Source organism: Neopelma chrysocephalum, unplaced genomic scaffold (assembly GCF_003984885.1).
Source record: "Neopelma chrysocephalum unplaced genomic scaffold, ASM398488v2 Primary Assembly neopelma1_119, whole genome shotgun sequence".
NCBI lineage: Eukaryota > Metazoa > Chordata > Aves > Passeriformes > Pipridae > Neopelma > Neopelma chrysocephalum.
Window position 1 is genome coordinate 531,262 of NW_020897781.1, and position 24,836 is coordinate 556,097.

Here is a 24,836-nt window from a genome sequence, read left to right on the forward strand (position 1 = left end):
GGAAAAGTGCTGTCTGTCTGTCTGCCCACCCTCCTGCACAGCCTCACCAAACCTGTGCTCTGCACAGGGGGTGCTGTGAAAATACTGAGGAATGAAACCCAGGAGGGAGAGAGCAGGACACGTGTCTGTGACACTTGACATCCAAACTCCAGGATCCTGTGCTGAGGATGAGTCAAAGTGCTGCATCGCCTGGGAATGCCCTGGGATCTCTGGGACACAAAGGGACTAGGTGGGGCACGGGCACTGCAGGGCATTTCACCGACCTGGAGAATGGCAGGATAAGATCTCAGAAGAATTAAAAAAAACCTAATCTGGGTTTTTTACTTTGTAGCAGAAGCAGGGCCAACCCCATCCCTGTCCCTCCTCCTGCGGAGATGCCGGTGGGGCAACCACTGTCCAGCCAATGCTTCCCGTGGGCACTCAGGCTCCTGGGAAAGGCACAGGGTACAGCCACACATCGCTTCTCTCTCCATCCATCCCAAGCATGGCTCCCTCCTGCTCTGCTTCCAGCTCCTGGGCCACAATGTATCCTGGGGAAATCTGGGGCCAGGCTGGCAGGGGAAGCAGGGCACGGGTGGGGCAGGGAAGAGCGGGATGTGTGGTCACTGGCAGTGTCTGCCCCGAGCGTCCTGCGCTACGGCTGCTGCTGGTACTGGCTCTCTGTGGCAGTGAAGAAATCCTCCAGAACACTCTGTGTGTACTCAAAGGTGGGACGGTCCTCAGGCCTGGTCTTCCAGCACCTCATCATGATGTCGTACAGCTCTTCGGGGCAGTTCTCCGTGCGGGGCATCCGGTACCCGCGCTCCAGCGCCCTGATCACCTCCACGTTTGACATCCCTGGAGAAATGGGGGGGAAAGGTGGATGCCACACACATGGATTTCTTTAAAAGGCATACAAACCCCACGCCCAAACCTGCTCACCCTGTGGGCAATGTCACCAGGAAGGAAAAAGAGTGGTTAGAGGGGTTGGGAAGGGGGAACTGCTGCTCCAGGTCAGGGAAACATGCGGACAACAGAGATGCTGGGTTAGTTGTGGCATGGAGCTTTGTACCCCAGAGCAGATGGGATTTATAATCACTTTGTATAAATTAAAAAAAAATAAAAAATAAAGGCTCCACGTCTCCATGTGCTGTCTGTAACGAGCCATTGCTTCCAATGAAAACAGGTCAGTGGGGGGACAGAGCTGCTCCTCAGAACAGCCATTTGTGCTACGCCAGATCTTTCCTGGCTCATTTGTAGCAGGATTTACAGACTAATTTCCTGTTGAAAAAAGATACCGAAGTAATAATTAGTATAAAATAGAGAGTGGTCCCTACTGATAGGGGCTTACAGAGGTTTCCCGTGGTGCTGGAGGAGCTTAGATGCCATGGGTGGGGCCCAAAAAGTGGAGTGTGTCTTTTGGAGCCACATTAGAAGAGGCATTTCACCTCCCTACCTGGGTAAGGGATGCGTCCATAGGTAATGATCTCGGTCAGGAGGATCCCAAAGGACCAGACATCAGATTTTATAGAGAAAGATCCGTAGTTGATGGCTTCTGGTGCAGTCCATTTAATGGGAAACTTGGCACCTGGACAAAGAGATACAACAGGAAACGTGAACTCGGACCCAAATGCTGAGAAACGGGTGGTGAAATTTGGGGAACAAGAAACAAACAGAAAAGGAGGAAGTGAAGTGATGCAAATGAGAGGAGCTTCCCTCCCCTGCCCACACATCCAGCACACCCCTCCTGGGGTCGGTACCACGTTGGTCAGTGGCTCTGAGGGATCCCTCCAACCCTTCACCCCCCAGCAGCTCCCCACCTTCCCGGGCCGTGTACTCGCTGTCCTCGATGACTCTGGCCAGCCCGAAGTCTGCGATCTTGCACACCAGCATTGCTGACACCAGGATGTTGGCAGCTCTCAGGTCTCTGTGGATGTAGTTCCTCTTCTCAATGAAAGCCATTCCTTCTGCAATCTGCCACAGGGGGACGAGGGAAATGCAAAGAGGCTGCTTGAAATAACACCCCCCCACACCCAGCGCTGAAGAAGTCAACAGCTTCTGGGCAGTGCTCAGAAAGGGGTGAGAGGGGGCTGAGGGACAGCAGGAGATGGATGTCCCATCTCTGGAAGTGTCCAAGGCCAGGTTGGACGAGGCTTGGAGCAATGTGGTCTAGTGGAAGGTGTCCCTGCCCATGGCAGGGGGGTTGGAATGAGATGAGCTCTAAAGTCCTTTCCAACCCAAACCACTCTGTGATTCTGTGGGACCAACTCCTGCGTGGGAACCGCGCTCTGAGCAGGGAATCCCTTGCAGGAGAGGTCGGGGTTTGGGTGACCAGCACAACGTGACTCCTTTAAGCTGCTGTGTGAAAAAGACCATGAGAACTGACACCCAGGGAGCTCCTGTGCTCATGAGCAAGTGACTGTGGGTCTCTACAGGGCAACATGTAACTGCTTCATCCACAGCCGTGTGGATGTGGAGGCAAGCATATCACTCTCTGCTCAGGGAAGATGTGAGGCCAATCTCCAAACACATCCACAAAGGGAAGCAGGGATCAACTGTTCCCCCTGCACAAAGGGATCAACAAATGGACTGTGATTGCTGCAGGAAGGGTTTGCATCGCAGACCTTCCTTGGCCAGGGCAGAAAACCACAGGGGTGGCTCTCCTGGGTAGGGTGGGGAGATACCTGAGGTCTCCCAGACTAGTTTGTGAAGAGTCAGCCTTGCCTGGGAGCAATATGGCTGTCCTGGCCCCCGATAATCCCCCCCGCCTCCATCTTCAGAAGTCTCTGCACTCAGTGTGTGCAGCTGTCAGCCCTGATCATGCAGAGGTGACCTGGTGTGTGCACAACCAACCCCCAAATTTGTGCTGAGTTACCCCATGCCTGGATGTGACCAGCATCCAGAAGGTGAAGGGGCTGGAGCAGCCAGAGGGGACACCCACCCATCCCCATCGCACCAGCACAAGCCAGCCCAGTGTGAGGTGCAGCTCTCACACAGCTCTCCCCACAAAATACAGAAGTAAACAGGCAGTGCAAGAGCAGAAGGATCATTTCCATGACCACAGATGCAGTTCTACCGCAGTGACTCAGCCCCAGCAAAGTGCAAGGCTGCTGCCTGCTCATGGCAGCATATCAGCCTTTGCTCCCCAGTGCTGCTCCAAGCAGCTCCTCAGAGCTGTGGGCCAAGCTGGGGATTGGCATGATCCAGCTTGCTGAGAACAGATGGTGTGCAGGAGTGCACAGCTGATCCACAGACCCCGGCACAGCCCGCTCCAGCAGCCAGTGACCTGGTCTAAACCCCCGGGGTCCCATCTTGGCTTTCCTGTTGCTCAGGTGCCTCTTAGAAATGTCTCATAGAGGTACCGAGCTCAGCTTAGAGGGTCCCCGGATTCAGCCCTCAGTGGGGGGCACTGGAGAAGCAGCAGGGACTCAGTGGTTGTACAAGTGGTTACACACGTGGAACGAGGTGTATAACAGCAAATTCTGCTGTGTTCAAAATCAGGTCCTGAAAATATCCCTGAAGTAATTATCACTGAGTGCTCCTGCCTCTCCAGCTGCCTCCCTCTGCCTGTGACAGTCCTTTGGTGACTTTAGTGAACCACAAACCTCCCATAGGCATTCCTGTGGGCCAACACAGTACTGGAGTACTCCTAGAGAGCACTCCTAGTCCCTCCTGGAGACCAGGAACTGTGGCTGGCTCAGCCTCCCAGGCACTGGGAGCACACAAGATCGTGCTGCAGGGGTCCTGTTAAACCCATGTGGCTTCACACCACCACAGCTGAGCTGGGTCCTGCCCAAGGCAAGGCTGAGCCAGGGTAAAGCACTGCCTCAGAGCACCTGGCTGGGGACATGGGAAGTCCCAGAGAAGGGACTGTGCAAATGTAAGCTGTGAAAACACAACCATCCCTCACTCCTGGAACATCCACAAAGCACAGCAGCCCTTGCGTGGGCTGCAGGAACCACAGCAGCCTTAGAAGTCACAGGTTTCCTGGCCCCTTAGAAGGAGCAGCCTGTCCAACCCCCCTCCCAGGCTCTGTGCAGCTCTGGTGGGCACTGCCTGGGTGCAGGGGGGCTGGCTGTGTGCTGCAGATACCAGGCTGGGTGGGGGGAAGCTGCCACTTCTCCTTTCACACACACCTGCTCCTGCACAGGTGGCAGGATGGGGATGGTGAGCAGGCAGCAGCTGCCCACAGGGGAACCTCACTGCATCCCCAGCACTCCCAGTGTCTGCCTGGTCAGACCCAGGCTCGTGGCTGGTGCTGCCCAAGCCCCAGGTAAGTTCAATCCCATCGTTTCATCCTTCTCAGGGGCACAAGGGGGAGCGGGAGCCAGGGAAGGTCCTCACCTGGGCAGAGAAGTCGATCAGCTTCGGGAGCAGCAGCTTGTTCCCCTCATTGGTCTTCAGGAAATCCAGCAAGCTCCCTGCAGATAGGGAATAGTGCCAGGGCTGATGGCTCAGCTGGAGCCTGCGGCCGTCCTCAGGGTGGCACAGGGTCCCAGGGAGCCGAGCAGGACAAGAGGACTCAGGAAACACATTTGATCCCCCACCCTGCTCCCATGGATTGGCCAAGGGGCAAGCACTGCTACAGGTTCCTTCCTGCCTTGCTGAGTGCTCCTCCTCCTCTGTCCCCTGTTGAGGATCCCTCCTCTCCCAGCGCTGTCACCACATCCCCCCACCCAGCACCCTGCCCTGGTGGATAAGGCACACAGTGGCAGGAGCCAGACCTGCTCCCAGTGTCCCGGGAGCTGGTGCAGAGCCCAGGGATGCAGGATTGCTCCTGCACCATCCCAGGTGCTGCCACTCGGCCCAGCCCACAGGCACCACTCAGGGATGTGGGTGGCACCTTTCTCCATGAACTCAGTGATGATGTAGATGGGCTCCTCCCTGGTGACCACCGCGTGCAGCTTCACCAGCTTGTCGTGCTGCAGCGTCTTCATCAGGTTCGCCTCCTCCAGGAAGGCTTCCACGGACATGCTGCCTGGCTTCATCGTCTTCACCGCCACCTTGGTGTGCTTGTTGTAGGTAGCTGGGGGGTGGCACAACAGACCATTCCCAGGCTGCACTGGGAGCACTGGGTTTTGGAGTCAAACTCCCCAACCCTGCAGATGTAGCTGCTGTGTGAGGGCTGGAGATCGTGCACAGCCCAGAGCTGTCCCCACACACCCAACCCTGAGCAGCCCCTGCATTAAGACAGGGCTACCTCCATGTCCCCATGCTCCTCTCCCTCTCTACCTCTTTCATCCCACCATCCCTTCACCTCCTCTTCCATCTCTCACCCTTCCTCCTTCACCATCACCTTCATCTTCCTCCCAGCTGCCTCCCCCTCACTCTCACCCATCCACACTTCTCCAAACTGCCCGGCTCCCAGCTTCTTCTCCAGCCTCAGTGAATCCCGAGGGATCTCCCAGGCATCCTTCTCCCAGGGCTTCTGCGGTTTGGGCACGTGGCAGGGGTGGGTGAGCTTCTGGCACAGCCCATCGCTCTGACCTGCAGGAAGCAGCCAGGACCATTAGCTGGCCTGTCTCACCGGCCACACTGTGCTTCAAGGGGGAGTCCGTGGGTATTCAGGGACACCAACACCCCCAGCAGTGACAGCCAGCAAGCCACAGCACCAGGGGAAGGTCTGGGAATCGCTGCATGTCGCAGCCAGGGCCACGGCAGAAGCCCAGCAGTGTCAGGAGCCCCTCAGCATCTGCACACCCCTGTCTGCCTGGTGGCTGCTTGGCTCAGGGACAAAGCCCCACCTGCGATGGTGGGGCTGGGCATGCCAGGGCTCACCCTTGTAGTGCTGGACCAGCTCCTGCAGCGTGTTGAAGTTGTTGCGCGCAGAGATGTAGAAGCCGCCGCTGTCCAGGGTTCGGATCTTGTAATGCTTCACTGCCCCGCCCTGCATCTCATCCCCGTCCCGCACCGACAGCGAGTAGCAGCCTGGTTGGGAAGGGGTGAGCTGGCAGCACCCACAGGGACATATCCCTGCTGTACCCGGACATCCCGTGCTCCCAGCACTCATGGAGCTGTCACCCAGCAGAGCCAGCAGTGCCCGTCCCACCGTGCTGCCACCACCCCTTCAGCCTCAGGCCAGCTACGGCTGTGCCCTAAACACCCAAAGCATCCTCAGCACCCAAAGCAGCCTCAAAGGGGTGCATCCCCCTGCCCCTGCCACAGGGCTTGGACATGTGGCAGCACCATGGGCTCTTGCAAGGAGATGGGCTCCCCAGTCCCTGCCCGCAGCACAGCAGAGCCCCTGGCCTGGGGAGGGATCTCCCGAGCTCCCTTGCCAGGCAAATGTGGGTGAGGGAGGCTCCATGGGCAGATGTTCCCCACCACTGAGCTCCAGACACCCCTCTGCACCTTTGGTCGTCTCGCTGTCCCTTATCATGAAGGACCCGATCATGTTCCCAGGGCCAAGGAGCTGCCGCTCCGCGTCCTTCCGGCTGATGCCTTTGAAAAACCACCTGCAGCAGAACCAAAGGAACCAAGGAATGCTGCTGGGGAGCCCAGGCTGGTGTGGAGCAGGGCTGGGGACAGGACGTGGGTGAGAATAGGGACAGTTGAGGTGAGGGAGCGTAGCACCCCATGGGACCAGGATCTGCCACAGAGGGAAGGACTCACTCCTCTGTCTCCAGGGAGTCAGCTCGGGCAACATAGTTGCTGGGGATGAAGCCTTCACGTCCCGTCACCAGTGACCGGGCTTGCCACCAGGCCCCTGACCTGTGACAGAAACACCATTGGGTCGGCTCATGGCACCTGGCACTGGGCACCAGTAGCTCCTCCAGGAGCAAGTTCCAGAAAAAAATCCTGACAGGGCCATGCAAGCCTTCAGGAAACCCTAGGTGGGGGAATGCCAGCAGCACTTACTCCTCCAGCACCTTCAGCCGCTCTCCTTTCTGGAAGCTGAGGTCCCCAGCGTTCATCGCCTCGTAGTCGTAGAGTGCCAGCACCACACAGTCCCCTGAGCCTGCAGCAAGGGAGCTCCCTGGGCACCCCTCCCCATTCTGGGATGGGTGCCCAGCCACTCCTGCCGTGAACACTGGCCAGGACCCCTGCAGCACCCAGCACCTCCATGTTCATCATGTCACATCTGGCCTTCGAGGGGCCCAGAGTTCCCATCCCACAGGGATCAGCAGTGTTCTCCCCAGGCTGGAGAGGACCCGGCCACACTGCCCCCACACGCTCCCACCTCCTGCACCCACTTGCAGCCCCCTTGTACCTACCATCCTCAGGCAGGGGCACAGCCACACTGGGGACATGAGTGTTCTGGAAAGTGGGACAAAACCAGAGAGTGACATTGCAGGTGGCAGAGACCTGTTTCCCATGGGAGTCTTGGCCCCCAACAGGAGTGGCAGGGACAGGAGGGCACCAAGGGGCATCACCAGCACCACCTGACACAACAACCCACACAGCACCAGCCTCTCCGTCCCTTCCCAACACCTTAGTTTTTCTCTCCCTTTCTCCATAATTCCTGGATTCCCATCATGTCTACTCTGTGCTTTGTTCCAGTGTGGTCTGGGCTCCTACCCCACAGCCAAGTCCCTGCCCCAGTGCACAGGCACTGCCCAGTACCTGCAGTTGGCCCCGCTGTCAGTGCTGGCAGCTCCGTGGAGGAGAGGGGCTGAGCCCCCCGTGATGGCTCAGCCCTGAACCCCCGGCTCACTCAGCAGCTCCCACTCACCCTCCTGTTGGCGGCCGTGGGGTCCCTCACATAGTGGCCCTGCTGGACGCCGGGGCCGGGATCAGGGTCAGGATCAGTTTTTGTCATCTTCTCTTGGACAGCAGCTGCCTTCGACCTCACACAGCCCATGCTGCAGCCGAGGGAGGGGAAGTGAGGCCATTGCGACAGAGGTGAAAGCCCTGCTCCAGCCCAGTTCTGTCACAGCAGGCCAATTTTGGGCAGACAACAGCAGCTGCCATGGAGCAGCTTCCCAGCCCTTCCCCAGTTCAGGACAGGCAGCAGCCAGTGGGCACTGTAGCAGCAGAGAGCCACTTGATGTCTTCTCCAAAGTGGGACCCTCATCACGGTGGTCTCCCCAGCAGCTCGGGACTCCCCACACAGCACTGCTGGTGCCTGTGACCCACCCCGCCACGGGTCACTGCTCCCCACCACGCTCCCCTGCTCTCTGCTGGGTGGAGCCACCTCGAACAGCCAGCCCAGGGTGAAGGGAAATTCTCGACTTTCTCCAGCTCCCCAAGAAACTCAGTGGGGAAAAATGCTGCAGGAAGCAGCAAGAGTGGGAAACCCCTCGCAAATGAACTTCCCTTGACCGGAGAGACCTGGGTGCAGAGAAAGGAGAAGGTGCTGGTGGTGACAGTGAAGGAGGAAGCTCAGGGCTGAGCCCTCGATGTGCACAGCACAGTTGCACTTCCACAACTCTCCAGGGACATCACTGTCACCTCAACACCCCATTCCTCATCCTTCCCCATGTGCCAAAGCCCAGGGCAGAGCAGGAGCAGTGGCAGGAGCTGTGAAACTTGTCCCCCTCACTGGGCACAGGACTGTGCCAGATCCATCCTGGCAAACCCACACGGCACTTGGGTTAAACTCAGCCGTGCCCCACACCGGTGCCACGGCCAGTGCTTGCTGTGTTTGTCCCACACTGGGTCAGGGCATCATGAAACACAACCATTCCCGAGGGTTCAAGGGTCCTGCTGGCACCCAGTCTGCACCAACCGTGTGGCCATGCCAATCCCACTGGCTCGTGTGGCATAGCTGGCATTCCTGGTGTATCCCATTCCTGAGAGCCATGTCCCAGGGCCTGTGCAACGTCTCCAGTCACAGGGGGAGGACCAGGTTGGATGCGAGTGCCCATCACTCCGGGAGAACGGCTGCCCGCAGCCCCCTGCCCTTGCTGCCCCGTGCCCTCGGTCGGGGAGGGCAGCAGCAGGTCCTCAGCAGCCCCTGCAAGGCCATTAAAAGGGACCCCCTCGTCGGGGCTACACCGTGCCCACCCAGGACCCCCTGATTCCCTGCCATCGCCCCATCCCTGTCACCCAGGGACCGCCGCTCTGAGCGGGACCGTCCCGGCGCAGGGACGGACCCACCGGGTTGCCCGTGCCGGGTCCCGGGGCTTCTCCGCCCCGTCCCGCCGCCCTCGGGGCTCCGCTCCCCGAGCTCTTACCTCTGTCGCCGTCCCGGGGCACGTCCCCGTCCCTGTCCCGCTCCCAGTCCCGGTCCCGGAGCCCGGGCTGCCGCCGCCGCTCCGCTCTGCCCGGCTGTGCTTCCACCTCCCCCCATAAGACCGCGCCCCTCACGGAACGGCCCCGCCCCGACTCCGCCGGTGCTGCCGGACGAGGCGGACGCGGCCGATTGCTCCTGTACTGGGGTGGGAGCGGGGACCCCCCCACACGCACCGCAAGGACATCCCAGCCTCTCATGACCTCGCTGTCCTTGGGGTCCCCCCGACGGGTGTCAGAGCCCTTCTCTCCACCCGCTGCCGCCGGGACCCTGTGTGGGTTTGGGTCCCGGCACCCCAGAGTACCCCCAGGATGTTTCCTTGCCTGGTGCAGGGTCATGGTGGGCAGTGGGGGGCACGGGTGGAGCAGAGACCACAGAGTCAGCCTGGGTCTCCATTCCCCAGGAAGAAGACAAGACACTCCCGAGCATCCCATGATGGGGTGCAGGACATGGGAGGTGGGGGGCATGGGGTTTGTGAAGCCCAGCTCAGAGGGCTGGAGGTGTCCCTGGGCTTTGCAATGTCCCTGCTGGCCCTGGTATTACCGTGCCAAAACTCCTCTTGGTGCCCTATCCAGCCCCAGTGTTCCAGCCTTTGCTCTGGGTCACCCAGAGCACCCCTGAATTTGAGATGGGGACAACATCAGCAAGGGGACCCATGGCTCTGCCATGCCCCTGACCACGGCACTGCTTGGGCTCAGGGTGTCAGAGGAAGCAGCCAGGGCACAAGAGCAACTCACCTCATGGGGGTTTGCATATGTAAATTTTTTAAGAGAAAAAATAATTTGCTGTGGTAACCCCGGCATCTGCTGCCCACACGCCAGTCTGGGGCTGCAGCGCCGTCCTATAGACCCCTGCCAAAGAACATCGGCTCGGGACCATCAGCCAAGGGCCAGCAGCCATGGGACATTAGCTGGGGTACAGAGGCCAGGGGACATCAGCTGAGATCCATCAGCCAGCAGGGAGCACGGCCCTGTCCCTCAGCGGTGGAGGGGCTGTAGGGCGGTGCTGCAGGAAGCCGGGTCCGGGGCAGGAACTTCCTTTTGTGAAACACCCGCAGCCGGCGGCTGGACGAGTGTCACACAGGCGTCGCAGGCAGCAGCAGGCCAGCTGTGGCCCCTTCTCGTCCCAGCACACTCTCGCTGGCCCCTCATATTGCAGGGGAGAGCCTGGAACAGCCAGGAGCACCCTGACTCTGGGAGTGACCTGCATGTGGTGCTGGAGTGGACAGGTGCCCCAGCCCAGCCCAGCCCAGCAGCCCCCCAGCCTCAGCACAACCCCCCACCACAGCAGCCCCTGCACCCCGATACAGCCTTTACTTGCGTAAGAACCTGCTCTGCTTCCAGCCCCAACATTTAATTGAAATCCGCAGAAATTACAAGATATGTGGCTCCCCTACAGCCACAGCTGCCCTGTGATTCCAACAGCCCTGCTGAGAGCTGGCAGGGCAGTGCAGAGCCCTGTCCCCTCCCATAGTGACAAATATGGGTACAACGTCCCCCCTCCCAGGTGCTGGGGCAGAGCTGGGCACCTTCCAAATCTCAGCTTGAAGGTGCAGCACCACATTGGCGACTGCTGCATTTTGGCAGTGGCTCACAGGTAGTTGTCCTCTTCCTCCTCCTCCTCCTCCTCATCCCGCGCCAGCGCCTCGATGTCGTGGGTGATGTCTGTGATCATGCGGTTGAAGGACTCGGACTCGGAGCGCAGGGACCAGCTGTCGTAGCTGCGCACGGCTGAGGCCGACGTGTTGCTCATGCTGCGCTTGATGCGGCCAAAGCTGTCGGTGAGGATCCCGCCCTCCCGGATCCCAATGCTCTCTAGGAAGGTCTCAAAGTATCCGATGTCTTGGTCAGGGATGAAGGGCCTCATTCCTGTCATGGGCACCACGAGCCTCAGGAGGCTGCCGGCAGGGGGGTCATCCCATCCTGTCCCCCGCAAGCACCGGGGTCCTGACACCCCCTGGAGCACACCCAGCACCAGCACCCCACCCCGAGGGCTGCACAGACATCAGCAGGGTAACACAGCGTGGCTGCAGACACTCACCCAGGAGGAGGAACTTCCTGCGGTCCCCGTAGAGGCGCAGGAGCTCGGCGCAGTACTCCCGCACCGGCGTGCCCAGCCGGTACTCACGGAGCAGGAGGGCAAACTGCTGGATCTCCTGCGATGACAGCTTGTTGCGCAGCTGCAGTGACACGGGGACAGGTCGGGGTTGGGGACACTGGCAGCACACAGCCCTGTCCCCCCACCTGTTCTCTGGCGCAGGGGGCTCAGACCTGCCTGCTGCCCCCCACCCCAGCTGCTGGCACTGCTGGCCTGCTGCCCATCCCCGTGCCCATCCCTGTGCCCTCACCGTCATCATGTAGTCCTGCAGCTGCTCCAGCCCTGCACCGCTCTGGTCGCTGCCACTGCAAGCAGTGGCCAGGCTGTGGTGGGAGCGGTGGAAGGAGGGCGAGGAGGTGCCACTGTAATATGCCTCGAAGGTCTCGTGGGAGCCATTGCTGTGGGAGGATGAGGATCAGCGGGTCCCTGAACCCCCAGTGTGCCTGGATGCCCTCCATCCACTGCACAGCACCCACCGTGGGACAGGGCTGGGGCACCACTGCAGCTGGGACAGGCAGCCACCCAGAGCAGGGGCACCCACCCAAGGGCAAGGGCACCTCCCCCCAGTCCAGGGGCACCCTCGGGGGGAGCCAGACTCACAAGGAGCTGCAGCAGCTGTAGTCGGCATCATAGCCGTACGTCCCATCTGTGCGGCAGCTCTCGCCTGGGGAGGGAGAGCCGAGATCTCATAGTGAGGCCAAACCCCGCCCGCTGTGCCCATGCACCCTGACCTGTCAGCCCCATACAGTGCCCATGAACCCCCACCCATCAGCCCCATGCCACCACACTTGGTGCCCCCACTCCTGCCCCCAGCCACTCACTCCTGCTGGAGAGCCAGGGCCGTGTGGGCGTGGAGGTGTAGTGGTACCCGGCACGGTCCACGCACTCAATGCTCTGATCCCCGTAGATGATCTGGAACACCTGGCAGATGAGTGCACAGGACTCCTCGCCAGCATCCTGCAGGGGGGAGGAGGAGGGCAGTGAGTGCCGCCGGATGGGGGAGCAGGCAGGGGGTGGCGGGTGGCACACACCGGGGCCGCTCACCCTGTTGGGCACGGCGAGGATGATGAGGTTGGAGTAGGCGTCGGGGCAGGGCTCCTGGGGGTCCAGGGGGTTGCTGCCGGCGTGCCGCCGCTCCCAGCTGCCGAAGCCGGTGCCGCGCTCCCAGCTGCCGCCGGCGGTGCCGGCCCGCCGCCGCTCCCAGCTGCCGCCGCACGGCTGCCGCCGCTCCCAGCTGCCCGAGGGCCGCCCGCGCTGCCGCCGCTCCCAGCTGCCGCCCCGCCGCCGCTCCAGGCTGCCGCCCTGCCGGGCCTCCTGCCCGCCCCGCGCCGCCCGCCAGTCCAGGCTGCAGATGGTGTGCCGCCGCTCCATCGCACCCCCCAGCCGGCCCCCCTCCGGCCACGAGCCCCCCGGGCGCTTCTCGGGGGGAAACGCCTCCGGCACGCCGGCCGGGGCCGCCTCGGGGTGTGCTCCGGCGGGAACCGGGTCCACTCCCAGGCCTGGGGCAGTGGGGAGAGACAGGAGGGGTGTCACGGTGGAGAGGCTGCGCCGCCCACCCTGCCTGGCCCCCAGACCCTGCCCTGGCACCCCTGTCCCACCAGCCCAGTGCAGAGGGATGGGGGCATGGGTTGGGATTGTGAGAGTCCCAGTGGGTTGTGGGGGCAGCAGGGCAGGAGATTAGGGGCCACTCCTCAGCTGGAGCACAGTCCCCTCCCCAGGGACTCTTCTCCTGGCTGGCAGCTGAGCCGGGGTTTGCTGATCAAAGAGCTGGAGCCCCTGTCTGTGTGAGTGTGGGACAGGACTGGGGGGCACTCCCAGCCCTCTGCCTCCTGCCGTTAAAGCAAGCAGAACTGGCAGCACAGCTGGGACCTGCCTGCCAGAGAGTCCCAGGCAGTGCCCCCTCCAGCCTCGCGAAGTGGACATCTCCACCGAGTGTGGGGACACCCTGGATTTTGCGCTCAGCCTGTGCTGCTGCCCCAGACAGACCCCGACCCCCATCAGCCCCCAGGCTCCAGCCCCCCATGCCCTGGGTACACCAGGCACTCAGGGCCAGCTGTGCCATGGCTGGTGACTCCCCAGGCCGGACCCCCGCACCGGTTTTGAGGATGAGGAGGTGCAGGGCGTCGTCTCGCAGATAAGAGACCGCAGCGATCTCGTGGGTGGGGATGCGCAGGATCAGCTCCTCGTTGTCGCGCCAGGTGAGCAGGAGGCAGCGCGCAGAGAGGCTGAGGATGCTGTCCTGCTCCGGGGTCGTCTGCAGCGGCAGCTCCTTCAGCTGCTGCAGGGGCAGAGTGCAGGGGGGATGTGGGGCACTGGGCAGCGTGGGGCATCTGGTGCCCAACCTTTGGCCAGCACTGGGGAGCACCCTGGTGACCCCTCTTACCCTGGCCGTGTCCAGCAGCTGCAGCACCTCATCCCGGCTGGAGGGGTTCAGGGAGGATGTCACCCATGTCAGGTGGCCTAAAAACTGGGAGAGGACAAAATCCAGGGCAGCCTGGGGAGGCCTGGTTACACACCTTCCCCCCTGCCTCTACCCCCAGCCACCTCCCCAAGGGCAGGACACATGTCCCTGGGGTGCAGGAAGACCTTGCAGTGGGGGTCCTTCCTCCATCCCCAACCCACCCTCTCCCTCCTTGGCTGTTTGCCTGGGGTGACCTCATATCCCCACCCCAAGCAGGCAGTGACCCCAGGCATCTCTGAGGACCCCTTTACCTTCACCTCCTTCTCCACGTAGTCGTGCAGCAGGATCTGGGGGTCGATCAGGTAGTCGGGGGGATAGAGGGGCACGGAGTGCAGCGGGCGCCGGTAGACGCTGCTGCGGAGCGCTGCCCTCCGCGCAGCCTTCGGGAAAACCAGCCGCTTGATGGGCGACACAAAGCCCTGGCGGGGGAACGGGAACAGGGAGGAGTCAGCACCGGGCACCCAACCCTGGCACCCACACACAGGGTCCGTGGCACCCAGCACCTGGGGACGGGATGGGCACCTCTCTGCTCGCTGACGCCAGGTTTGCATTATTTGCGTGGTTTGGGGGGCAGTGAGTGGGGACCCCGCTCCTCCCTGCTGCGCTGCGGGAGGGGTGCAAGGCCTCTCAAACCCGTGCATCTCGCCCGCTCCCACCCTCCCGTCAGTCCCCCGGGACACCGGCCCCAGCCCCACGCACCTTCTTTCCCTTCTTGGCCTCGCAGTCCATGGCTGGGCTCGGAGCTGTGGCCGCCCCCACCGCCCCGCTCGGCGCCGCGGTGCTTTCCTGTGTCGGAAACTCCACCAGGATGGCTGGGATGTGAGTTCCTGCCTCTCCTGGGGGGTGCTGGGACTGGGCTGGGCTGGGCCGGCCTGGGCTGGGCTGACACTGGGACCGGGTCAGGACTGAGCCTGGGAATGGGACTGGGACTTGGCTGGTACTTGGGCAGAAGCAGGGGCTGAAGTAGGCTGGGATGGGACCAGAGCAGGCACTGGGACCAGAGCAGGTGGGGGGGGTGCGCTCGGGACCCTGCTACAGAGCAGCCCCTACCCCTCACTGCCACAGGGCTCCTCCCTGGGCCTGGGGCTGGTTCTGCTTCCCCATGGAGCCTGAGCCCCCCGTGGGTCTGGGGTTCAGCTGGGGATCAGGGCCTCTGGCACGGAGGAGGTTGGCCCAGAAGTGGCCATGTCCAGCAGCTTCCTCCCCGGGAAGCTGCATCCTGCTGGTACCCCCCCCCTTCCCTCCTGGCTGCCACACCAGGGCCAGCACCACCACAGCCACCCTGCTCTGTTCCTGGAGTCCCCAAGAACCCCACGACAGAGATACATCGTCCTGCCTCACTTCAGACCCCACCCGTGAGCCAGAGGTGCCAGCAAGGACAGGATCCCACAGGCAGGGCTTATTGAAATGAATTTAATATCTCATGTTGCAGCAAAATTAAAAATATACAAAAAGTTTGTGGTATACAAAAAAGTCTCGGGACGGACCCCGGCCTCCCGCTCACCCCCGCCCATGCCGAGGGTCCCAGAGAAGAAGGTGGCACACAGAGTATTTACAGTACATGACAGCAGCCGCCGGGTCCCAGCGCCGGAGGGGGGCCAGGGATGTGGCTGAGACCCCGCGGCAGCCCCTGCCAGAACGAACTTCCCTCACTCCCTGAAGCTGGAGCAGCCCTGGAGCCGCGCCCATCATGTAGCTGCTTGGCCCCCAGTCGTGCCCCCTTGTTGTGGTCCTGGTGGGCCGGTGCTGCCATCCCGGTGCTGCCGCTGGCAGCGGGGTGCTGGGTTTGGCTGCCCCTGTGGCACAGGCTGGGTGTGGGCAAGAGGGCAGCCTGGCCGAGCCCCAGGGCAGCAGCAGGACCCGGGGGCTCCCCCTAAGCCCCAGGCATGGCCAGAATGCCCTGCCCAGAGCAGCCTAGGGCTGAGGGTACCGTGGCTTGAGTGCATAGAAAAGTGTCCCTCTGTCCCACCGGCACGGCCCTGGGGTCCCCACACAAACCCCGGGGTGAAGGGCATGGGGGGTCCAGGTCACCCTGAACGGTGTCTCTGTCCTGCAGGGGACAGGGAGAGGGGCTGGGGCAGGGGGAGCCCAGAAGCGCTGCCCCACGCTGGCTTGTCCCCATCTCTGGTGGAGTGGGACCCAGCAAGGAGCTGCCACCGCCTGGGCATTGCACAGGGGCTGCAGTGATGCTGCTCAACACCCACAGGGATGAGCCCCCAGCCCCCCCTGGCCACTGCCCCCCACCTTCCCTGAGGAAAAGAGACCCCCCCACAGAGCCACCCCATGCCTGGGGATTCCCCAGCACAAACAGCCCCCACTGCCGGGGTCTGCCCGTGATGGCGGTGAAGGAGGGGTGCAGGTGCCGGGGGGCCCAGCCCCCTGCCCAGCCCCAGCCACGCTCTGCAACCTCCTCCTAAAGGGTTTCCAAGGCTTCCAGTTAGCACCAGTTAGCACCAGTGACCCCATCGATGGCCAGCCCAGCCGGCTGTCACCCCAGCTACCGAGAAATGGGAAACAAAAGAAACGTGATGCCACCACTACTGCACATCCACCCACCCAACCCGGCCGTGTCACAGGGCCAGGCACCCACACCAGCCCTCGGGGACCCCACATCCCAGCCATTCCCAGGTGCAGCTCTCCCATCCCAGCCCTCCTATCCTCTGGTGCCTCACACGGTGCCCCATGGCACAGAGGGGCTGTCGGTGCTGCCTATGCTCCGCAGCCCGGGCAGGGCTTGGCACGGCAGCTCGGGGCAGCCAGAGGCCAGGACCCTGCGGGGCTGTTGTAGGGGGCACAGGAGGTGTGGGGAAGGCACAGGGGCCATGGGTGCAGGGGCAAGGGGCTGGGGCGGAGCACGGCTGGGGGGTCCAACAGCTCCCCTCCCCTGCAAACCCCTGCCAGCCCCTGCACACACTTACACACAGACACACAGAGAGACACACACACGCACCCCACTGGGACAGTCCCGGCCCGGGGCGGGGCACAGGGTACATTCAGCACAGCCCCTCAGTGGGGGCTGACGGATCCGGGCAGGACCAGGGACACATTCAAACCCGGAGCCCAGGGCGGTCCCACTCCTTTGGGGAGGCAGGAGCAGGCAGGGGCAGGCAAGGCGGGGACAGGGAGGAGGCTGGGTGGACACGGGGTGAGGCCAGGGGAGGGAGGATCCCAGCTCAGGTTTACGCTGAGGCTCTGGAGGGGGCTGATGCCGATGGGGGAGTAAATGGAAAAGCTCCCGGGTGGGAAGTGATGCCAAACCCGAGAGAGGAGAACGGCTGGGTGTGAATCCCACTTTAGGGAACTCAGGGAACGCCAGCGGCCCCACACACACTCCTCAGCAGTGCCAGGCAGGCCCTGCAACCCCCGGCCCCAGCGGAGGTAGAAAATGTCACACAAAACGTCACCAGGTGAAAACAAACCCGATGAGATGAAGAAGTTCCTGTGGGAATGGTGGGAAGGATGAGGCGCAGCCATCCCAGCCACAGCTGGGATGCCAGCTCAGAACCAGGGGGGCAGGTGCCCACCCCAGGCCAGGGTCTGTGCCCCACAGGACAGTGGGGTTGGGAACATGGCTCAACCCTGAACCAGGCGGAACTGAGGATGGAGATGAAGGGGCTCCCCAAGGGTTGGTGCTGCAGAGTGTGGGGAAACTGTGAGACATTGGGAGGGCTGGACAGACCGCAGTTGTCCCTGTCCCAGCTTCCTGTGGGTGACAAGCCCCACGCACACCCCAGTGCAGCCACGTCCCAGCCCCATGGCTCTGCCATGGCACAGGCACCAGTGTCCCCATGTGCTGCCCACCACGCCCCACTGTGCCCCACCATGCCCCCAGCCCAGGGTGCCCCCAGTCCCCATCCTGCACCACTGACACGGGCCACAGCACCCACTGCCTGGGGCTCAGGCACCGGTGAGGTATTTTGGCAAGGATGAGCCCTGGGGGGTGCGGGGGCAGCCGCCGTCAGGCGGGATGGGGGTCTGGGCTGCAGGAGGGTGGCGCGAGAGGGGGGATAGCACCAAGAGACCTCCCCGGCCACCGCCCGCGGGGCACTCGGCACGGCGACACGGCAGAGCCGGCAAACCCAACGGAAGGCAAACAGCTGTGGAGACACAGGCTGGCCGGGGTGGCACCGGGGGTCCCGCCACAGCCCCGTGCCCCGCCACCCTACACGGTGGTCTCATACTCCAGCAGCTCCTGGGGGGCGCCGGGGGTGCGGTACTGCAGGGTAGGGGTGATGGGCGATGCGTACTCCAGCGCCAGGATGGTCTTCCTCAGGCGCCGGTCGATGAAGTGGGCGTCCCAGGCCGGGTACTTCTTCCTGGGCAGGTCAATGCGGATGACGGGCCTCTCTGTCCGCGGGGCGCGGGCGGCCGCTGTCGGCAGCGAGCGGGGTCTCACCTGGAAGACGGGCACGCAACTGTCCCGCTCCCCCGGCGCCCCTTCCCGCTCCCCCCCTGTAGTCCGCGGCAGCGAGCGCGGGGGGCTGGTGACGGCGTCCGTGGGGGACCCCGGCACTGGAGGCGGCTCCTGCCGGAAGATGCAGCCCACGTTGCGGTGGCGGAAGATGGGGCCGTTGGGGTGCAAGAGGCAGTAGTAGATGAACATGAAGAAGATGCCGAGGGCGAAGCTGGAGCTGACCACGCAGACGAGGATTAAGGCGTCGAAGTCGGAGATGGTCTCGCGGTCATAGTAGAGGAACCAGAGGATGGTGAGGGCGGCGTTCTCTGACAGCGTGATGATGTAGTAGATGCACATGCGGTAGCGGCTCCGTCCCTCCTTGACGTTGAACCAGCAGAAGATGTAGATGATGCCCACCACCATGTTGTAGATGATCTCCTCCCACTTGGACATGCAGAAATCCGTCTCGCCCTGGATGATCCAGAAGGTCATGATGCACCAGTGGGTGACTATGAAGATGCCAAAGTAGAGCTGGAACACGGAGGCAAAGAGGGCAAAGGCGATGGCACGGGCAGCGATGGTGAAGAGGTGCCAGAGGATCTGCACCACGGCGCCCTTGTAGGACATGGGCATCTTGTCCTCCCGCGAGTCCCGCAGCACCTTCTGGTAGGACGCGATCATCCAGGCCAGCGAGACCAGCGAGGCCGAGGCCGAGAGCCCTGCGGGGAGCAGCTGTGAGAGCCTGTGGAGGCCAGGGACCCCCCTCCCGCTGCCCCGTTCCCCCTCAGTGGGGTGTGTCCCTTACCCTGCAGCGGCTCGATGCTCTTCTGCTGCACCATGATGCTGAGCTGCAGCACAAGCTGGGGCGCGCTCTTGAGGAAGGCCTCCAGCAGCCTCAGCATGCTGATGTCCGCGCTCTCGAACATCATCCGCCAGTAGTAGTGGCGGCGGCGGTGCTCGACCTGCCACCGGCTCTGCAGCCCCAGGTACAGCGTGCGGAGGTACCTGCGCGAGGTTGGGAGGGGTGAGACAAGCCCCAACTGCCCGGGCAGTGAAGTTCACTTTGCCCTGCCCGCACCAGGACTGTTCTGTGACCGCTGTTCCCCTGATTTGGGGCCCTGGAAATCCCCCCAGGCCAGGAGTGCCAGGGGCTATGGGGTAGCAGCGATGCTGAGCATGTCTCTGTCTTACCCTAGGGCTCCAATTTGGGAAGGGGCAGCTTGTACAAAGCCAGCTAAACACTCCTCTGCCCTGGGCCACCACCCCACTGCCCACCTGAATATCACAGTGCCTACCCAGCCACTACCCCAACCCTTCCTCCCTCATGCAGGGTCTGGATCCCCCCCCAGACCGGGAATCCCCCCCACAGCCCCACCCATAGATTTGGGTTGCCCCAGCCCAGCACCAACATCCGACTGCTTCTCAAGAGGGATATTTTGGTCCCAGCTGGCGCAGAGCCCACCCTGCTTCCCCCCGACCCGGCCAGGATGGAGGCACCAGCTGGTTGTGCTGTGCTGCCTGCGGGAAGCTCCCGGCGCTCGTGGTGGCGCTGCCTCGGCTATTGGCAGGGCTACGGGCGCGGCCACACACTGGCCCCGGCCATCTGGTCGTCGGCCGGGGGTCAGCGGAGGTGCGTGTGGCACCGACGCACGCCCGGCTGAGTCACCACCACCAGGGACCCTCCCCATGACACGGGGCCAGATCCGGCACTGCAGGAGGGGACAAGGGGCCGGCCAGGCAGGGCATCCCCGGGCACCCCTGCCTGCACCACGGCCAGGGCTCTGCTGACGAGGAGGAGGGAGCCAGGTGAGGAGGGGAACAGAAAGGTGCAGAGGGAGGATGTCAAACCATAGATTCCTCCCAATGAGTAAAATCCTCTGGCAGAGCAACGGCTTCTCCATCAGCTCCAGAATGTGCTGCCAGCCAACTCCATCAGCCCAGAGCATGGGAGAAAGCCTGATCCCAGCACTTTCAGCTCATCCGTCAGCAGGAAGAGGCAGGAGCCAGCCCTGCTTCCACTGCAGGGACAGCCGAATGCTCCCACCCCTGGGCTGCACAGCCCTGAGAGCACAGTGAGGGCCATCAGCTGGGGCCACCAAGCCCCCGTGTCACTCTGCTGCCATCTGCTCTGCCCTGGCCAGCTCCACTCCCAGCCCCTCCCTTCTCTGCACTGCTTTAACCTCCACCTTGAGGGCAGCACCTAATTTTAGCCTTTGCTGCAGCCTGTCCCTCACCGCTCAGGGGGAAGAGGCTGTGGCCACCCGGCTCCTGGCTCCCAGCACAGATCTGCATGCTGGTGCCACCTGCTCACAGCCAGCCAGGCCAGTGCTGCCATTGCACCACCACAGCCACTGCCCTGAAGAAGGGCAGTGACGCTACTGGTGGGGGAACAAACCTTGCTGGTGGGGGAACAAACCAGAGGACAGCCCAGAAAGGGAAGGCACGGAGTAGCGGGAAACAACAATAGGAGAAGTGATGTAGAGCCCGGTGTGCTGCAGAGCATCACTGCTGTCCTGGGGCACCCATGCATGAACCAGGCTTGGGCACTGGTGACCTCATCCTGCCCCTGTAATTAGCCTCGATAATTGGGCTCATCGGAGCCACAGTCTCACTGTCCATGGTGTAGAGCAGCCCCCACACATGGACCCCAGGGCCACCAGCCCTGGCTCCTCCGCTTCTCAACAAGTGACCTGCAGCCTCCCCAGCTTTCAGCGAGGGCACAATTATCCTCCTGTCTCCCTGCCAGCTCCATGGGTCTCATTAAAATGAGATTTCATCTCCCATCAACTCGCCCGAATGAAATGTTGATTCTTATTTGTTCTGCATTTGATCATCCCGTGGTGTTTCAGCCCAGAGAATGATCCTGGCGCTGCCAGCGTGGCGGGCGCTCCCCAGCCCCGCGCCGCGGCAGCTGCACGGGAAACACAGAATCAATCACTTGAAAAAAAAATCATTTAATTTTCAAAAAAACTGATGATGAGGCAGAAACCGACAGCGAGAGCTCTCAGGGCTAATTGCTCCCTCCTTTGTATTGCGAAGAGTCATCCAATGAAATCCCTGCAGCAGGAAGGTGGTGGCTTGGGTGGGTGCTGGGTTTGCCAGAGCCCCACCACAGCTGGGTCTGTCACCAGCGTCACTGTTTGCCCCCAGCTCCCAGATACTGACTCTGGTTTTCAGGCGTTGGGAAAAAAGGATGAGGAAAAAACCCTGGCTCTGGTTATAAAAAAATCTGCTAATCATCATCCTCAGATGGAAAAGGATGAGGGACCCTCCAGTCCCAGAGTGAGCAGTAGGGAATGCAATTTTCCTAGAAGGTAATTTGGGATCTCATCCCTTAATCCTGTATTTAAACAAGGAGAAAATTGCTTCCCTGTTACAGCCATTTTAATCCCTTACACATCCCACCAAGTCAGATCATCAGGGAGAGCTGCACATGCACCCACATCACCTCACTGACAAAGCCTCTGTGTCCCACCAGCACCACACCCCAAGGTACCCTGGGTACCCAGGGAGGATGGAAGCAGCTGATGGCACTCCTGCTCAGGGAAAGGCTTGGTCTGGCCCTAAAAAGCCCCTTGTCCTATGCACCAGGACCATGTGGGGACTCCCAGAACTGGGTCCTGCCACGGGACAAGCTGACACCCCAAAGCTGGGGTTGGGAGGGCTCCTACCCACATGCAGGCAGAGCAAAGCCCTGGGACCACATGGTGGTAGTAGGGGGGAAAACCTGCAAATCCTAGCTCTGCCACCCCCTGTGAGCCCACCCAGGATGTCCTTGCCCTCCAGGGCTGCCACCAGGACTGAGGGTTAGCACTGGGTCCCCAAGCCAGCAGAGGATGTGGGGGCATGGGTTGATGGGGGCTTTTGGGAAGGACCTGCACATGGAGAGGGCACCCCGGGCCTGGCCCCAGTGACCCCCAGACAGCCAATCTATGTGTGGCCCTGGGCTAACACAGACATAGGCACAGGCATGTGCCCAGCCTGTGGGACCCACAGAGACACCCTGGCCAGCTGCCAGCCCACAGAGGTGACAGGGGACCCTGGCAGGCTGCTGGGAGGGAGGCACACTGGCACGTGCAGCATCCCCCCTGTGGAACTGCTTTAGTGAAGAAGCTGACCACTCTTTGTGAGCAGATAACAATTCCCGAGCTGACAAACCATCCAAGCACAACCCATGAGCACGGTGGTGGCATGGGACTGGCTGGGGACAGGCCCAAGCTGCTGCTCCTTACATGAGCACATGGTCATGCTGCCGACACTGTCTCTGGAGACCATCCGTGACAGGGTATGTGCACGTGCATTGTGAACAGACTGATGACAACTAACTTTGGGATAACCTCAGAGCCAGTGCTCAGAGCTGCCTTTGCAGCTGGGAAGGAGTTGTATTCTTGGGGCTGGGGGGTCTTTGTCACATGTGGGACTCGGGGCTGTGCAGTGAGACCTGCGGGTTGGTAGAGGTGAGACCTGCAGCGGTGAGGGAGAAGGCAGGTAAATCAGGAAAGGGAGATGTTTGGCAAGAAATACAGTGCTCTGACCAGGGAAAAGCCTTGCCTTTAGCATTTATCCAACACTATTCTAACTGCCACATCCACCTGCACCGGATCCAACCTCGCTAATGGGTTTAACGAACTGCATTTAACTGGTCACCAGAGCTAATCCCAAATCCTGAGATTAGAAAGAGCCTCAGCTGCAGCTTGAGACCAACATGTCCTGGAGGGTGAGTGCTGAGAGTTACCGCTTTAATTGGCTTAGGAGTCTCCATGGTGCAGCCGATCCAAGAGCGGGGCTGACACCCCTGGGAGCAAAGCCCCCAGCCATGGCTCCACTCCAGCTCAGGCTGGGATCAGGTGTGTCGGGGCCGAGGCTGACTGCAGGCAGGGCCAGAAAGCTCCTGTCCTCTCCCTCACTAGCTCCCCTTGCACACTGAGGCAGGGTGTACAGCCAGTATACCCCCAGAGTGGCCCCAGGGATTGGGGGATCAGGGAGGGCAGGCATGTTGGTGAGGGAAGGGGCAGAAGCCCCCTGAGCATGGCACATGCTGCACTGTCAAACAAAGTTGCACACCCCAGAGCCTCCCAGGAAGAGCAGTAAAGGAATGACATGCAGACGCCGACAGGGAGTGGGGAGCCTCTACTACAGCACTCAGGAGAGGAAACAGGATGGAAACCCGAGCCGGGAGCCCTGCCTGCTCCATGCATTGTTCCGGGAATTTGCCATTGTCTGCCCTCCCGGCACCAGCTCCTTGAGAGCCACTCGGTGCCAGCACCCAGCTCTTCCCCAGCACCCGGGGATGGAGCTCAGCAGAGCTGCGAAGGTGCAGGGCTGGCTCCATAGCACAGGAGAGGAAAGTGTCAAGAAACCATCAGCTCAGGCTTCTGGGGGGTCTGCAGGGAGGTACTGAGCTGCCCCAGCCTGCCTGGCTGCTACTTGCCTTGCCTGTTCATGGGCCTGTCCCCAGGGCTGGGATGGGGCAGCAGAGGAGCCTGACAGGTTGGGGACCACCTGCACCTCCCCACCCACCACCCCACAGATACAGTGAGATCAGAGCAGGATCCCCGAGACATTCAGGGCCCAGCAGAAGCAATTCACACCCCCACAACCCCACTGCCACGGCCAGGCAGGTCCGCAGCAGGCCCAGCACCACCCAGCAGTGGGGATGGCAGGGCTGTGGCATCGAGCTGGGCTGCAGCTCCTCACCCACATCCACACCCACAGCTCCTACCCACACCCACGTGTGCCCACAGCTGGTGGCTCTCCCCCACCGCCCCTCCTGCTGGGGCTGTGGAGGAATTGATCCCCCTGCCCTCCCCGTGCCTGGGCCCCTGCTGCACCTCGCTATCCCCACCCACTTTGCCCCGTGCCCTGCCATCCCCTTCTGTGGCTTCAATGCTTTTACCCCCACCCATATCCCTGCTGCACCTGCCGCTCCCTCCAGCCCCGCCTGGCTCCATGACCCCCATCTCACCCCTCCCCTCGTACCTCCCGACATGCCCCAGCTGTAGCAGGTGAATCAGGCCCTGCAGCAGCCCCATCCCAGCCTCTTGTACCCCCATCCCCTGGGTACCCCCATACCTCCAGAGCTGCCCCAGGTGCAGCAGGTGGGTCAGTCCCAAAAACATCCCCATCGCCCCGGTGCCCCCATCCCCCAGGTACCCCCATGCCCCCCGTACACCCACACCCCCTCTACCCCCACAACCTCCCCGTACCTCCAGACCTGCCCCAGCTGCAGCAGGTGGATCAGGCCCTGCAGCAGCCAGACGCAGAGGCGGCAGCAGCCGCGGGGGCCGCTGTCCTTGGTGCCGGCGCCGCTGTCCTTGGTGCTGGCGGCGAAGTCGTAGACGAACCACCTGAGGCTGAGCATCTGCACCACGAGCGAGGGCAGCAGCACGAACAGCAGCGTCAGCCCGAACCACCACCGCTGCCCCCGCACGTAGTAATGGGCCGCCAGCCACAGGTCCGAGGCGCCGTCCGCGAAGCAGACGAGCAGCGCGCAGAACACCCAGCACCCGTCCCGCAGCCGGTACCGCCGCGCCGGGGGCGCCGCGCCCGCCGCCCGCCGCTCGCCGCCGTCCTCGGGGCTCTCCAGCAGCACGGCCGGGCCGCCGCCGCCGCCGCCGTCCGACTTCGCGGCCATGTTGTCGGGGGAAAGGAGGAGAAAGGAGGGAGCGGGAGAGACTTCCGGAGGGATGGAGCCCGCCCCGGCAGCGCCCGCCCCCGCCGGCCTCGCCCCG

At 62.3% G+C, this 24,836-nt stretch overlaps 3 protein-coding genes across 4 annotated transcripts; all 3 read right to left on the reverse strand.

Moving 5' to 3' along the window:
* Positions 1-515: 515 nt before the first annotated feature.
* HCK (HCK proto-oncogene, Src family tyrosine kinase) lies at positions 516-9,944 on the reverse strand. Of its 2 annotated transcripts, none has more exons than XM_027697405.1 (13): positions 9,889-9,944; positions 7,652-7,781; positions 7,194-7,236; positions 6,838-6,937; positions 6,592-6,690; positions 6,331-6,434; positions 5,758-5,907; positions 5,314-5,466; positions 4,823-5,005; positions 4,324-4,400; positions 1,800-1,953; positions 1,436-1,567; positions 516-837 (listed from the first exon to the last, which is right to left on the reverse strand). In XM_027697405.1, exons 1-13 carry the CDS (start codon positions 9,903-9,905, stop codon positions 635-637), a joined length of 1,545 nt encoding a protein of 514 aa, XP_027553206.1. In that variant the 5' UTR covers positions 9,906-9,944; the 3' UTR covers positions 516-634. The 2 variants fall into 2 exon arrangements, with proteins under 2 accessions (XP_027553206.1, XP_027553207.1); XM_027697406.1 differs by lacking the exon at positions 9,889-9,944 and adding an exon at positions 9,096-9,193.
* A 521-nt stretch (positions 9,945-10,465) lies between these two features.
* Positions 10,466-14,438, reverse strand: CCM2L (CCM2 like scaffold protein). The gene is made up of 10 exons (XM_027697397.1): positions 14,409-14,438; positions 13,961-14,128; positions 13,632-13,715; positions 13,343-13,526; positions 12,293-12,747; positions 12,070-12,205; positions 11,849-11,912; positions 11,499-11,646; positions 11,192-11,330; positions 10,466-11,019 (listed from the first exon to the last, which is right to left on the reverse strand). The coding sequence occupies exons 1-10, from the start codon at positions 14,436-14,438 to the stop codon at positions 10,742-10,744; spliced, it is 1,686 nt and encodes a 561-aa protein (XP_027553198.1). The 3' UTR covers positions 10,466-10,741.
* A 1,551-nt stretch (positions 14,439-15,989) lies between these two features.
* Positions 15,990-24,739, reverse strand: XKR7 (XK related 7). Its single transcript, XM_027697404.1, has 3 exons — positions 24,312-24,739; positions 18,911-19,110; positions 15,990-18,824 (listed from the first exon to the last, which is right to left on the reverse strand). The coding sequence occupies exons 1-3, from the start codon at positions 24,737-24,739 to the stop codon at positions 17,872-17,874; spliced, it is 1,581 nt and encodes a 526-aa protein (XP_027553205.1). The 3' UTR covers positions 15,990-17,871.
* Positions 24,740-24,836: the final 97 nt, after the last annotated feature.